This window comes from Psittacula echo (genome assembly GCF_963264785.1).
Source record: "Psittacula echo genome assembly, chromosome: 26".
Lineage (NCBI taxonomy): Eukaryota > Metazoa > Chordata > Aves > Psittaciformes > Psittacidae > Psittacula > Psittacula echo.
Window position 1 is genome coordinate 2,942,635 of NC_137761.1, and position 14,147 is coordinate 2,956,781.

General features: G+C 54.0%; 2 protein-coding genes across 8 annotated transcripts; both read left to right on the forward strand.

The window, feature by feature from the left end:
• The first annotated feature begins 28 nt into the window (after positions 1-28).
• DAP3 (death associated protein 3) lies at positions 29-10,483 on the forward strand. Its single transcript, XM_080635173.1, has 14 exons — positions 29-141; positions 845-1,012; positions 1,676-1,722; positions 4,797-4,919; positions 7,055-7,156; positions 7,417-7,525; positions 7,770-7,862; positions 8,230-8,360; positions 8,495-8,575; positions 8,864-9,022; positions 9,356-9,415; positions 9,871-9,960; positions 10,066-10,183; positions 10,276-10,483. The coding sequence occupies exons 3-14, from the start codon at positions 1,681-1,683 to the stop codon at positions 10,359-10,361; spliced, it is 1,194 nt and encodes a 397-aa protein (XP_080491299.1). The 5' UTR covers positions 29-141; positions 845-1,012; positions 1,676-1,680; the 3' UTR covers positions 10,362-10,483.
• MSTO1 (misato mitochondrial distribution and morphology regulator 1) lies at positions 10,372-13,933 on the forward strand (the record flags this gene model as incomplete). Of its 7 annotated transcripts, none has more annotated exons than XM_080635168.1 (13): positions 10,374-10,580; positions 10,656-10,779; positions 10,844-10,898; positions 10,996-11,087; positions 11,428-11,566; positions 11,683-11,800; positions 11,893-12,027; positions 12,136-12,288; positions 12,512-12,643; positions 12,789-12,970; positions 13,183-13,281; positions 13,369-13,487; positions 13,695-13,933. In XM_080635168.1, exons 1-13 carry the CDS (start codon positions 10,506-10,508, stop codon positions 13,931-13,933), a joined length of 1,662 nt encoding a protein of 553 aa, XP_080491294.1. In that variant the 5' UTR covers positions 10,374-10,505. The 7 variants fall into 7 exon arrangements, with proteins under 7 accessions (XP_080491290.1, XP_080491289.1, XP_080491294.1 ...); XM_080635167.1 differs by having other exon boundaries at positions 10,375-10,580; positions 13,180-13,281; XM_080635165.1 differs by having other exon boundaries at positions 11,893-12,288; positions 13,180-13,281.
• Between the last annotated feature and the right edge of the window lie 214 nt (positions 13,934-14,147).

Consider the following 14,147-nt stretch of genomic DNA (forward strand, 5'->3'; position numbering starts at 1 on the left):
ACCGCGCGCGGCCACGCCCCCCCGGCGCGGCCACACCCCTCCGCCTCAGCCCCGCCCCCGCCGGGCGCGCAGCGCGGGGCGGGGTCTGGCCCCGCTCGGCTCCCGTAGCGGCCCTCGCGTGTGGCGGCGGTGCGGCCTGTGGTGAGTGCGGGGCCCGGAGGAGAAGGAACGGGCGGGGGGGGGGGGGGAAACGAGCAGCGGCGGGGCCGAGAGGTGCATCCGGTCCGCCCGCAGGAGATCGGTGGAGAGCGGGGGGGGGCTGTGGAACAGGTCCCCGAGGGGCAGCGGGCACCAGCTCCGAGCTGTGCCCGTCTCTGCTGCCGTGTTCCTGGCGCTTGGGTTCGGCTTCCTGAAGCCGGGAGCGAGTACAGAGGGCGAGCAGCGGGGAGGTGTGGGGAGGTGATGGGTGAAGGCCTCAAATGCGACTTTCAGGGCTCTTTGCATCAGTTCTATGCTAATCCCTAAATCCCTTCCTAAAGACCACAAGTAGGTTTTCTACCATGGAACAGCGCTGAGGGGTTGGTTCTTTCACTCGAGCCAGTTTGGGTCTCCTCCTGTCCCAGAGACAGACAAACCCTGCAGAAGAACCTTGCAACTGCTGTGGTCCCAATGGTAGCGGTGCCCTAAAGAAACAGAAACCTTCAGTTGTGTTGGAGCAAACAGCTTTGCCGTCCCTTTCTTCACTGTTAAACTGATGTGAAACAAAGGGGCTGTGTTCTCATGCGGAACAGAACTTCTCCTTCCTCTGCTGTACGAGCATGGCAAAGAACAGGCTAAAAGAAGCCCCCCCAGGCCGATGGCTTCACTTATCCTTGATATAGCAAAAGTGGGGCTTGTTTTGCAGCTCTGGACTGTGCAGTGCCTGTTGGAGGAGGGGATGTAACACGTCTGCAAGAGAAGAGACGCCCTTCGTGTGGTAGGGGTTTCTCATCCTGTGCAGTTCAAGCATCCTGGGCTCGCTGCAGTTAAGCACCAATCCCACTACGAGCCATTCCTCCTAAGGGGTTACAAGGTAATGATCTGCCTTTGAATGCATTGGGGTAACTTCCTGCAGCCAGGAATTCTTAAAGCATCTTTCTTAGGTATTGATATTATCTTCTCCCCCAGGAGTGGGATGCAGAAGGCCTTGAACGCCCGCGGGGGTGACAGATTTAACCATTTACTGACCTCTGTGCCTTTCTTTTTTGCATCACGGTTGCTCAAGGGGTTTGGATTGGGGTTTGGTTTGGAATCAGGAGATTTTTACTGTACCTGAATACAAAGCATCTTCAGCCTCTGCATTAGTCCAGAGTCTTCAGAATAATCCCTGTGTAGCTGCTGCTTTGACATCTGTTTAACAGCTGCACTCAAACTAATGCCCTTCCCCTGGAAAAGAATTTGGCCTCGTACTAGATGAATGAAGTATCTTGACCTCTAAAGTGAGGTTTGGGTTTGGTGTTTTCTTCTGGGGTTTTTAATGTATCTCGGAAAAAAGGCAAGACAAGAAAGGATCAGGTTTTTATTAGGCAAATGATGCTGGTTACCAGTAGCCACTGCATTGCTGCAGGTTCCCACAGCTTGTCCATATGATTTGTGTGCCAAGACTTGAAGCTGTCTGGGCAGGAATGATTCTCTGCCAGTGTAAGATCCATGAACCATAATAAATCCCCCTAAAGAATTCATTTTTTCTCTGCAGAAACAATGCTGAGGAGTTTGAAAGGACTTCTCTCCCATCCCCTAAAGGTAAGCCCTGCAATGGTGCGCTGCTGCTTCCAGGGTTTCAGCTGTCCTGTGAACTGGAATGACCATTTACACCTGTCAGAAGTGAGGTGCTGCTTACCTCTGTCATCTGAAGCCTTGGTGCCTCCCACGAGTGTAAACTGTAGGTAAAGGGAAGAGAGACAGCTTGTGTGTGTTAGTCCTTACACTTCCCTCTGTTGGCTGGAGAGGGGACATGGAGCAAGGCAGGAGTGCTGGCTTAAGGCGCTTGTTAGGAGATTGAAGTTTGGCATTCTGCAATGTCCAGAATGCTGGAATTCCACATCTGAGCTGCGAGTGTGGCTCAGAAAACAGAGCATCGACTTGCTCTGCACTGCTGGGAAGTACAAAGGGAGAAGCCCTTGCCACAGAACAGATCCCCCAGCCTTGCACAAAGGCTGGTGCTGGTGGGAAGATAATTTTGCATCAGGTGGGTGTAAGTAATATCAGCTCTACCACAGCAATGCAGCAGCACTGTGTTAGCAGAAAAGCTTCCTTTTACTATAAACAGCACAACGAGTTGAATGGTGCAGGTCTGGAATGACTTCACAGTGGGAGAGAGTTTCTGTCGGTTTGTTTGCTCTTGTCTTTTCAATGCTTTTTCACTAGCACATGCTGACATGCAGCCATTAAAGAGGATGCTGTATAACTGCTTCTTTCCAGAGATGAGATTCTGGCTGTACAGCACTGATGATGGCAGCTTGATGAGATAAACAGCCTTTTCTAGGGACTATGATATGTGGAAACATGTAGGAACAGCTCCACCTTATGGCACATGACTTTGGGATTAATCTCCATGTACCACGTGATGGTTTGCTGCCATTTCAGGGATCCGAGTTACACTACTCTGTCCTTTGGCAGATGCAAACTTCCTATAAACCCCACTCTACACTACTGGGAAAACAGCATTAAAAGGTGACGTGAAAACCCGAGAACCTTCTTGACACATTAGGATTTACTACACAGCTCTACAGAGAGCCAGAAAGGTGAATGGATGTGTCTCTGGCATTCTGCACGAAGCCAGGGGGACCAGTGATAAGCCACTGCCTTTTGTTCAGGAGGAGGGATCAAGTGGCACGTTGCTGCTATAACGCCAGAGTAGATAATGCATTAGAGAGTGAGTAACCAGCTCACTATGAGTAGCTTTGTATTCACTATTGTAGGAGCTTGTGTTGATTTGTAGCACTTCAGAGAGTTAGGAAAGGATTTCAAGTCCTCAAGTGCTTAGAAACTGCTTCTACAGCCCAGCGCAAGCTACATTCCACAAAGGGAAAGTTCCAAAGCACTCAGGGCTACACAGTGATTCTGAGGAGGAATCACGTTAAGGTTCAAAGAAGTGATGCTCTAAACCAGGATCCTTCCAGGAGAAGGACATAGGAAGATGGGATATGTTCTATTGATAGAAAAATAGAAGTTCCATGTACTTGGTTGCAAGAAGAGAGGGCTGGACTTCAAGACAAAGTCCTTCTCTAGGCACATAGAAACTGAACACATGGAGCAAGAAGTGAATCCTTGCTTCATTTTCATCTGCTGCTCCACAGGTCAGGATTCGCATGGGACTCCTGAGAAAGGATGTCCCCAGAGCTGTGAGCTTGCCTTGAAGTGAGCAAAGCTCGCAGCCTCAAGATGTTCGCTTGAGAAGGAGGGAATGTGGGATGTTCAAAGGAAATGAGAGGGACCATGGTGCCAGGTCTGCAATATCTTGGGGCTGACCTTTCCTAGGTGAACAGGAGACAAGAGTTGCATGCTCTAGGTATCCATGTATTACATTATCATCTTGGTGCCTTGCTCTAGCCTGTAAATGAAGACACGTCTGTGGATTTGAACTGAGCACAGCCAAGACATCCTAAACGGATGGTTTGGATTTGAGGAAAAGACCATTGTGGGAACAAGAGAAATAGGTGGTGACAAAACTGAATGTTTCGTGATGTTCTGTATTTACCCTGCAGTTAGATAGGTATCTAGTGCTGAGTCTCAACTGGTTGAATTCCCTTCCTAAAAGGAGAGGGAGTGTGGAAATGCTGATTCAGGAGCCCATTGTGTGTTTGGGATGTGGGGTAATCCAACATTACACTTTCTTCTTGTGGCTTTCCAATGACCCCCTGAGGAAAAGTGGGATGACAGCAGAATTGCATCATGCCACGGAGAACTGAACCAGCTGCTCCTGTCTCTAAACTTTACTTTATGGCTCCTCTCATCTCTGCAGACAGACAAAATAGGAAACTACTTGCTCTGTTTACAGCTGGAGCCTGCAACTGTTCCAGTCAGTAATGGGAAGGGTGACTTCCAGTTTTGCTTTGGTCACAGCCTCTGCCTGGAGGATTCACTGCTTCAGTCCCTGACAAATGCTTCTGTTTCCTTTCACCACCACATCATAAAATGCTTGTCCTTCTCCTCCTTGCTTTCTTGCCTGGTTTGGCCCAAGCTTTACAGGCACCCTTCAGCAGTCTCTCCATGGAAAAAAGAACTAATTGGCTTAGCTGTCCTTTTCTCAGCCATGTCTGTGTTATAATGAAAGAGTCTGTATGCAGGGACACAGCCAGGAAAATCAGTGTAGGGAATGTCATTACAAATACCAAATAGTGGGTAGCACTGCACTAATCCCAACCACTGACATGCTTCTGGGTTACCAGACAGCTGGAATTTTCAAGGTGCTAGCTACTGTTCATCAGGATAGGCAGAAACATTGGGAGAATATCCCAGCAATAAGATCTTAATGGTTGTATTTGTGCTCTTAAGCAATCTTGAAGGGGATAGAGAACACTTCCAGGAACAGGGCTTGGCTCTCTAGATAACTTATAGGGTAGCCAACTGAAGTGAATGGCAGTGGTTTAGAGGCAGCCTCTCAATGTGACATGGCTCTACACTATGTGCTCTTTCATTATGAATTTACATCCTAATGATGAGGGTTTATTCTCATTGCAGAGAATTGTTACGTATTGCGTGCTACCCTCATGGCCATCCTCATGTGCATGCAGTGAGGGTACAAACCAAACCACCACCTGGCTTCCTTTGCCTGCTGAGAGGTTTGTTGTCTGTTTGCCTTTTCCTCTCCTCAGCTGGACCATGGCTATGCCCTCCATACGGCAGCCAAAGAGTGCTTAAGTACTGCTGTCAGCCCGGAGGTCCAAATCCCAGCACCTACATCGAGAGCAATTTTCTACACCAGTGAGAACAACCCGGTGAGTAACTGCCACAACCATCACTGCCAGACAGCAAGTGCCTGGGACATGCTGCGGCCAGGGGTGCTCACTGGGCTTGTGTGCTTCTGGTGAAGATAAGGGACTACATGGGTTTAATACCAGGCATCTGGAGCATCCTTGGCCCGAAGCAAACAGGCCCTGGCTGTGCACTGCACCTGCCTGGATTTAAACACCACAGGGCTGGTCCTCTGCCTGAAAGCTCCTGGGAACAAGTATTGATTCTTTCTCTACAGTTGCACAGAGGAGATAGGCTGTGAATTGTAGAAGCTCAGATGTGGCTTAGCTTGTCATCAGGCACCATGAATTTCAACTCCAGGGTTATTCTTCCCTAACCTCCCCAAATTGGCTATGAAGGGGGGTAAAAAACACACCCCAGATGACCTCAGCACAGCACAGCTCTCCAGCATCATAATTCCAGCCTCACACTCTCTGTCTCAAGCACAAAATGAAGTGGAATAAATGAATGGAATAAGCCTTTGAGGTGCTTTGCTGCTGCCTGTGTAATTGGAGTCTTTCAATACTGATTCCTCTGGGGTCTCTATGGAAACAGCAGCATGCAGATGATCTCACTCACGTGATGCGAGTGTCTCTATAGATTGCACAGAAGAGTCCAGATGGCAAGGATTGTCCCCACTGTCCTGTGCCTACCATTTAGGTTGCCAGGCAACTGGCTTTGGCATTCTGGTTTCATGTGCCCGATGTTTGGCGACAGCCACCATTGCTTATTCATTTCTCAGGTCAGTGTTCCTTGGACTTGCTGTGTCACACATCACGTACTGCAGCAGAGGGGCTCTGCTGCTCCCTGCAGCAGCACCCGTGCTTGTGTGTGAAGCCCCACTAAAAATGGGTCAAGATGACCAAATAAAAACTAAGACTTCACTTTTATACACCTTCTCATTAGCAAAAGTGCCTAAATGTGAGGATAAAGGTACTGACCCACTTTACAGAGGTAGCAGCTGAAGAGTGAAGGAATTTGCCAAGGTATGCAGCAAGTCAGTGATGAAGCAGAAGGAAAATGGTCTCTGGAGTACTGCTCTTCTGCTCAAGTCCATGGGTAACACTGCCATGCAGAAGCACAAGAGCTGTTAGTCTGTGTCCAACACGTGCAGGAAAGCTCTAGGGAATCCAGCTCAGAGTTTGAAATACAGCTCTGCCTGGAAGAGGACTGAAGTCTCCAGTAAGAGGTCTCCTCTTCAGCCTATGTCCAAGTAACATCTCACAGCAGAGGAGCTATTGCCCAGCAGGTTTTTAATGTTTTCTTCCTGTTGCTAAGACTTACTGACCAGTAAACACCACATTGGCCACTTAAGCATCTTAGAGAGCAGTTGCTGAAGTTACCAAATGGTTTCTTCCTATGAATAGTCTGGCAAAGCTGTGGGTACCTCGACTCCTGCAGCTGTACCAAGGTGAACACAGAGTCCAGGACACAGTGACCTGTCCTCAGTAAGGCATGGAATGGAGGTGTCATTAGCATGGGCTCTTCAGGGTGGAGGGGGCAGACGATAAGAGAACAGGCATGCTGCATGCTGAAAATCTCACCTGAGGAAAGGATGTAGCAAGAACCTTGGGTTAGAGAACTGAGGGTCATCGGGCAGAGGTGAGCGACCAAGCCCAGAGCAGAACTGTCTCCTCTCTTCTGGCCTCAGTACATTAAGCCCTGGGTCCACAGCAAAGCTAATAGGGAATACAAAGGAAGTGTGGCTCAGCCCCTAGACCTGGTAAAGCTGGCAGAAATAATGACTGCTGCTTTTCCTTTGTGAATAGGAAATAAAACTCTTCCTGGATCATTATTATGCAAAATAGAGAAAACAAGGAAGTTGTCAGAGTCTGGTTCCATCTCAACCAAAATGGAACCTGGAAAACCAAAGGTTCATATATAAGCTCAAGGAAGCCCATTATTGTTTGTTGCCAGGTAGGATCCTTTCTGTAGACTCTTCCTAAGCATCTGCCATTAGTGTCCTGGTACTGCAATTCCTGTTTGCTCTAATACAGTAGTAGCTCTGGCTCTACGTAGACACTTGCTTTGAGTGTTCCCTCCCTGTTTGGTTCTCCTGGACCCAGAAAAGAGACCTTGGGCTCTCCCAAGTGTTACAGTTTGCATTTTCCCTTCCCAGGCCAACCACGGAGAGCAGCACGAGGGGCGTCACTACAGCATCCCACTGGAGGAGGTCAGAGCTGTGTTCCCACATGGACTGCCCTATCGCTTCCAGCAGCAGGTACTTGTCCTGGAGCAGGTTTGTGGGGAGTGGACTGGGAGGTGGGAAGAACCAGATCCATCGGGTAGCTGGGATGCTTTCCTGTTGGGATAAGAGAGAGTGATGGGCTGCAAGAACGCGATTATTCCTGGGCCTTACTGTCATTTTCAGACAGCAGTGGACGTTCAGACCCTGCACAGTCCCAGAGATGGGGTCATGCCAGGAAGGGCTGTAGGGAGCCAGCACTTGGCTTCTTGTTCACATTCTCTTCCTTTTCTCAGATTAAGACCTTCAACGAAGCCTTCCTGATGGTGCGGAAACCAGCTCTGGAACTCTTCAGCTACCTGAAGAGCTCCAACTTTGCACACCCGGCTGTCAGATACGTGATCTGTATCTTTTACCACTTACTTGAGAGTAGAATGCAAGTTAAATACGAGCAGGTGAGTTTACCCACATCACCAGCTCTGATGTACGGGGGCAGGATATATAGAAAGAAGGAACTCCTGAGGCTGAACAAAAGCAGGATGGAATGCCATCCTTGCTTTGATGACCCTTGAACTTCATTATACCTGACACAGTCAGGAATACACTGAAGTGGTTTTTCAGAGCCTTTCCTTGACAGTACATTTTGGAGATGGTGAGAAGGGAACAGGGAAAACCATGACCCTGTGCCATGTGATTCACTACTGCGCAAGGCAAGGCTGGCTGGTGCTGCACATCCCTGATGGTAAGAACACCGATGCTGTTGTGTTACTACATCAACTACACATGGGATGTGGGAGATGCTGCTGCAAGAGGAGGGTGGAGAAGGCTTCTAAAGCACAAACCCCACCAAATAAAGTAGAACAGAATGACAGTTACTTTCACGTGCTCTCACATGCCTATCATCAGCCTTTGTGCACTGGTAGTGAGTATGACAAGATGACATACTGTGTGTGGGTCTGTGTAACCTCTTCTGCTCTCAAGGGAGAGTCTTCTCTGTTAAGCATGGTGGGATTTTTTTACCAGTGTAGCAGAATAAGAGCTACAAACACCCCCTAACTCATAGCATTCTTTTGACTAAAAGAAAAGCAACTCTTCTATTTTGCTTTCAGCTCATCTCTGGGTGAAGAACTGCAGGGAGCTGCTGCAGTCTTCCTACAAGAAAGAACGTCTTGATCAGCCTCTGCAAGCATCCTCCTGGCTCAAGAACTTCAAAATCTCCAATGAGCGCTTCCTAAAGGAGGTCTGTAGAGCCTGTCAGGTTGTCTTGGTTGGTAGCTGAGAACTACCCACTGGACTGGCTCTTGCCACTCAGCCTTGCCAAAGCTGCCTTTGCATTACAGACTTCCCAATCTAACTGTAGTGCTTTTACTGCAGATAAAAACACAGAGAAGATACGTGTGGGACAAAAGAGAAAGCACAGAGCAGGGCAGGCCACTGGGAGAAGTGGTGGAGCAGGTAGGGAGTAACAGCTGATAACAACTGCTTCTGGCTTTGTCTCACCTGCTTTGGAAGATCCCATCATTGTGTATGTGAACACACTGCGTATGCCTTGAACGCTGCCAGGGATGGAGCAGTGACCACTTCTTTGATGCTCAGTCCCTTAGGCCAGATTGCTCCTTTGAAAGGAATGAGCAGGCTGACTCCTCTTTCATTTTCCTTCCCCCTTAGAGAGTGCCCAGGGCCACCAGAGCTCTGTGTTACCACGAAACCCAACCTGAGTTTTGTGCCTTCTCCTACTGGCAGGGTTTAGCTCGTGTGAGAAGTGCCAGCGATGCTGTCGGGGTTGTGCTGAAGGAGCTGAAGCAGCAAAGTCACCTCGGCTCCTTCAGGCTGCTCGTGGCAGTGGACGGCGTCAACGCGCTCTGGGGACGGACGACGTTAAAGAAGGAAGATAAAAGCCCTGTAAGAAATGCTCTGCTCTGGTGCTGTTCCTGCATTCCCACTGCAGAGGGGTTGGCTTTGCTGGCATGGAGGGACCTGCACAATCTGGTTCCGGAGAGTTCTTAACTGCAGACAGCTCCTCACGAAGAGAAAAGTGCAGAAACATCTTGTTACAGCAGGGAGGGCTGGGCACTTCCCTGGGTACCATCGCTAAGGCTGAGTGCTAAGTGAAAGCAAGTCAGAAAGTGCCCCTAAAGGCTGCAGCTGATCCTTCCAGTGTGATGTGAAGCAGGGGAGGGGAACTGAGGTCTCAAACTCCTTTCAAAAGCAAGTGACCCAGACACTCCTCTCCAGGTCTCTCCAGAGGAGCTGACGCTTGTGTACAACCTGAGGAAGATGATGATGAATGACTGGGTGAGTTCCAGTCTCTACCTTTGGGGGTGTTCTCGTTAGCAGGTAAAGGTACATGCCAAGAACATCGGACTGTGCTAATCCCAGACTGGTTTGGGTTGAAGGCACCTTAAAGCTCATCCAGTCCCAACCCCTGCCACAGGCAGGGACCCCTTCCACTGGAGCAGGGTGCTCCAAGCCCCTGTGTCCAACCTGGCCTTGAACACTGCCAGGGATGGGGCAGCCACAGCTTCTCTGGGCACCCTGTGCCAGCGCCTCAGCACCCTCACAGGGAAGAGCTTCTGCCTAAGAGCTCATCTCAGTCTCCCCTCTGGCAGGTTCAAGCCATTCCCCTTGGCCTGTCCCTACATCCCTTGTCTAAAGCTCCAGGCTTCCTGTAGCCCTTTAAGTTTGGAAGCTGACAGCTCTTTCACAAACACCATGCTCGCAGCTCAGAGGGTTTCTAATCTGCCTTTCAGACCGGAGGTGCCATCGTGACCACCCTCAGCCAGACTGGCTCCCTTTTCAAACCCAGCTTGGCCTATCTGCCCCAGGAGCTGCTGGGGAAGGTGAGTCCCGGCCTCTCCTGGCCCTCGAACTGACTCTGCTGGAGCGGGGCTGGGCCGGGTCCCCCCTCCGAGGGTCCCGCTCCAACCCCCGGCTTTGCTTCCCAGGAGGGCTTCGACGCTCTGGACCCCTTCGTGCCCATCTCAGTCCCCAACTACAGCCACAGGGAGTTCGAGAGCTGCTACCGGTACTACCTGGACCGCAAGTGGCTGCAGCACGAGAACGGTGAGCGCCGCCCCAGGGCCCCGCACACCGGGGCAGCGGCGGGGGGGGGGCCCCGCTGGAGCCGCGCTCACCGCGCACCTCGTGTCTTGCAGCGCGCACGGAGGACGGGAAGGAGGAGCTGCGGTTCCTGAGCGGCTCCAACCCGCGGCAGCTCGAGCGCCTGGCGGGGCCGCTCTAACGCAATAAAGGCGGCGGCGCGGGTCCCGCATCCTCCGGTGTCCGCGTCCGTTTGTGCGGGCCTGGAGGGGGGGCGGTGCTGACGCGCTTCCCGTTCCCTGCCGCGGGAGGGGGGCTGCGGAAGGCGCATGCGCCGCGGGGCACGATGCCGGGCGAGGCGGTGACGCTGCAGCTGGGGCCGTACGCGGGGAGCGCGGGAGCGCACTGGTGGGGGCTGCAGGTGCGGGACCGGCACCGGGGCGGGACCGAGCTGGGACCGGGCGCGGGTCTGACCTCTGACCCCTGACCCCCGCAGGCCGCCGCGCTGCGCCGCCCCGCAGAGGCCGCCGAGCTCCGCTCCTCCGCGCTGCTGCGCCCCGCGCAGGCGCCGGGCGGGCGGGAGATCCACGCACCGCGGCTGGTGGCGCTGGAGCTGAAAGGTACCGGAGGGGCGGGGGGGGGGGGGCTGCGGGGCGGCCCCGCCGTGACCGCGCTCTCTCGCAGGCGGCGCGGGCGCGCTCAGGACCGGAGACGCGGGCGCGGAGGCACCGGTGACCTGGTGAGTGCTGGGGGGGGGGGGGGCTGTGCGCGGAGGCTCCGGTGAGTGCGGGGGGGGGGGCGCGGGGCCGCCGCAGCTGCCCCGGTTTGTGTTGCAGGAACGGGGCGGTCGCCGCTTACCTGGAGCGCGGCCCGGGCGGGGCCTCCGCGGCGCGGGAAGAGGCGGCCTCCGGCAGCGCCGCGGCTCGAGGTGCGTGCTCGGTACCCGCGGGCTGGGCATGGAGCGAGCCTGGAGCGCCTCCAGCTCCAATGCAGGGACCGCCTCCTCCGGAGCAGCGCGCTCCGAGCCCGTGTCCAGCCCGGCCTTGAGCGCTGCCAGGGATGGGGCATTGGTGTTGTCTTGAGGAGCTTGGGACTGACGCTGGCCCCCGTGCAGTGAGCGAGGGGAAAACAATGGGAGGAGAGTTCCTGCTTATGGGCAGCTGGGTGAAAGAGCAGTAAATGGTTAAGGAACTGCAAGAGAGGAAAACAAAACCGGCTTTTTCTCATCCCAAGCTGACAGGAGCTTCCCTCTTCCCATCTCGTTCCAGGGCCGGCTCCTGCCCCTTCCCCACTTGCTGCTGCCCAGGACGTTCCCTCTGGCAGCCACGTGCAGCTCTGGTCCCATCACCTCAATGTGCAGCTGCATCCCAAGAGCCTCTACGTCATCCGGCAGTACATGCACGATGGGTACGGCCTGGAGGGCGGCAGTCGCTGGGCCGGGACAGGGGCTTCGTGTTGCCTCTAAGAAGGAATTAAGAGGGGAACGGAATCAGCTTCATTCTTATTCTGCCTTTATTCCATAGGGACTGTGGGTGTCTGGAAGCCTTTGCCCAAGGTGAAGGTCTCCTGCAGGACCCTTCCTGCATGGAGGAGCTCGAGGATCGCTTGCACTACTTTGTTGAGGAATGCGATTCCCTCCAGGTCTGAGAGCTCGGCCCCAGCTGCCCTTTGCTTTCCGGACCCTTCCCGTTATGGTTCCGGAGGCTCTCAGGTGCTGCCCTTGTTCCGCGCAGGGCTTTCAGGTTCTCTGTGACCTCCACAACGGCTTCTCAGGAGTGGGTGCCAAGGTGACGGAGCTGCTCTGTGATGAGTACTCAGGGAAAGGAATCCTGAGCTGGGGCTTGACGCCGGCCCTGAGCAGCGTGGCTGTAAGTAGGCAATGGGAGAGCCCCAGGACCAGGCGCTGCTCCCGTGCCTGGTGCCGATGGGACGGGTCCTTGGGTGCAGGTTGTAACGGTTGGGTTCTCCCGCTCCAGGATTCCCAGAGGAACGCTTACAGACTGATGAACACGGCCCTGGGACTCGTCCATCTCTGCGCTCACAGCTCCCTCTTCTGCCCCCTGTCCCTCAGCGGGAGCCTGGGGCTCAAGCCCCAACCTCCAGTGACGTTCCCGTACATCAGCTATGATGTACGTGTGCTGGGCCCCGCTTTGGCCCTGAGGCTTCCTCCTGGTGGTGCTCCTGGTGCTGCAGCCTTGGCTCAGCATCAGAAGCTGCTCGCAAGAGGATGGGCACCAAGCAAGGAGCCTGCGCTGTTAAACCAGCGCCTCTACAAGAGCACGGTTCACATCTGGAACACACAGGAACCAATGGGCCCTGTCCTGCCACGTCTCCCTTTGTGTCCCTCCGCAGGCCTCACTCAGCTACCACAGCAGCGCCATCCTGGCAGCAGCCCTCGATACTCTCACTGTTCCCTATCGGCTCAGCTCCTCCCAGGGCTCCATCCTGCACCTCGCTGAAACGCTCAACTTCTCTGGGAGGAAGGTGAGGGTTAAAGAGCAGCAGCCCCCGTCCGAGCCCATCCGCTCCTCCTGAACAGGAGCTGTTCTGCTCCACGTCCATCCCCGCGCGCAGGGCAGGCTGCGGGGAGCAGGTTCCAGGGCATCACTTGTCACCCCCTCCCTTGCAGGTTGCGGCTGCGTGGGCTTCTGTTCCCTTCCCTGCCCTTCACGGCTCCTCCCTCCCTGATGCTTTGTGCGCCCACCAGGACGTGCCCTGGAAGCTCCTGGCTTCGTGCAGGGAGCGAAAGGGCAGCTCCTGCTTCGCTCAGTCCGTTGTGCTCCGAGGGCTTGGCAAGGACAGACCCAGCAGGTGAGGAGCATCCGAGCTGCACTTTACCCCCAGAGCTCCAGTGCTGTCCCCAGCACCGAGCTCTTACAAGCGGCACTCACCCTCCTCCCAGTAGCATCTGGTGCTCCAGGCAGTTGTATGGAGCTCCCTGCACAGCAAGCCAGCAGCTCCATCCCCCCCTGGGTTCAGGCGAGTGCCCTGCCTTGGGTTTGAGCTGGTTTTCTTTGCAGCAGCTCTCCAGGAAGGCAGCCCCGCTCTCCCCTCCATGCCTGTGAGAGCACTGAGCGCGTCCTGCAGCGCTACTTACACACTGCCTTCCCTGGGGCGTTCAGGTGGGTAACGTGGCTTCAGGTTTGGGGTCACTGGGAACTGCAGGGAGAGGGAGTTTGGGATAACTCCGTTCCCCTTCTTCCTTACAGCACATCCCATGTGCTTGAGCAGCCGTGTTACACCCCGGCTCCATACCCCCAGTTCTTCTCTCCTCGTCTGAGCAGACAAGGCTTCCTCCTGGACCAAGCTCCCACTTCCTCCCCAGCAGGTAATGAGCGCCCCATCAACTTGCTTTGCAGCAGGAGGAGCTGATGTGGGGCTGACAGGGGACAGAAAATGACTCAAACCGCTGCCCTTTTGGGTGGTTGTAGGGCACAACCCTGCTGTGTAACAGCAAAGCAAGTGCTGGCGGAGCAGAACAGGGCGGAGGAATGGGTGGGTGGCTCTGTTGACACAAAGCTGTTTGTCCCTGCAGCTGTCGAGAGCATCCCCGTGCTGGCAGCCCTCCAGTCTGCCCCCGTTCTCCACACGCTCCTCTATGGCTTGTACAAGGACCTGCAGAAGCTGAACCCGCGGCGCTGCGCCAGTTTCTTCTCTGCTGGTGTGGAGCAGGATGACTTCCAGGAGGCCTTACACAAGCTCCGGACTCTCGCCCAGTGCTATGAAACTGAGCTGGAAGCAGATGGATCTGAAGAGGAAGCAGATTCAGACTGACTCAGGTTTATTACTAGGGAGTGGAAGGAAGAATTGCTTTCAGAATAAAGGGAATGGCTCTCAGGATGGCCCCGCTGCTGCTTCTCCTGTCAGCTAAACCCTGTCAGAGGCTGCCTGAAGCCCTGCAGCTCCCTGCACTCAGGTTGGAAAGGGGGGGTTTGTACGGCTGGGGGCTTTCTTCACCTCTGCTCTGTCAGAATCAGGCCACACAATA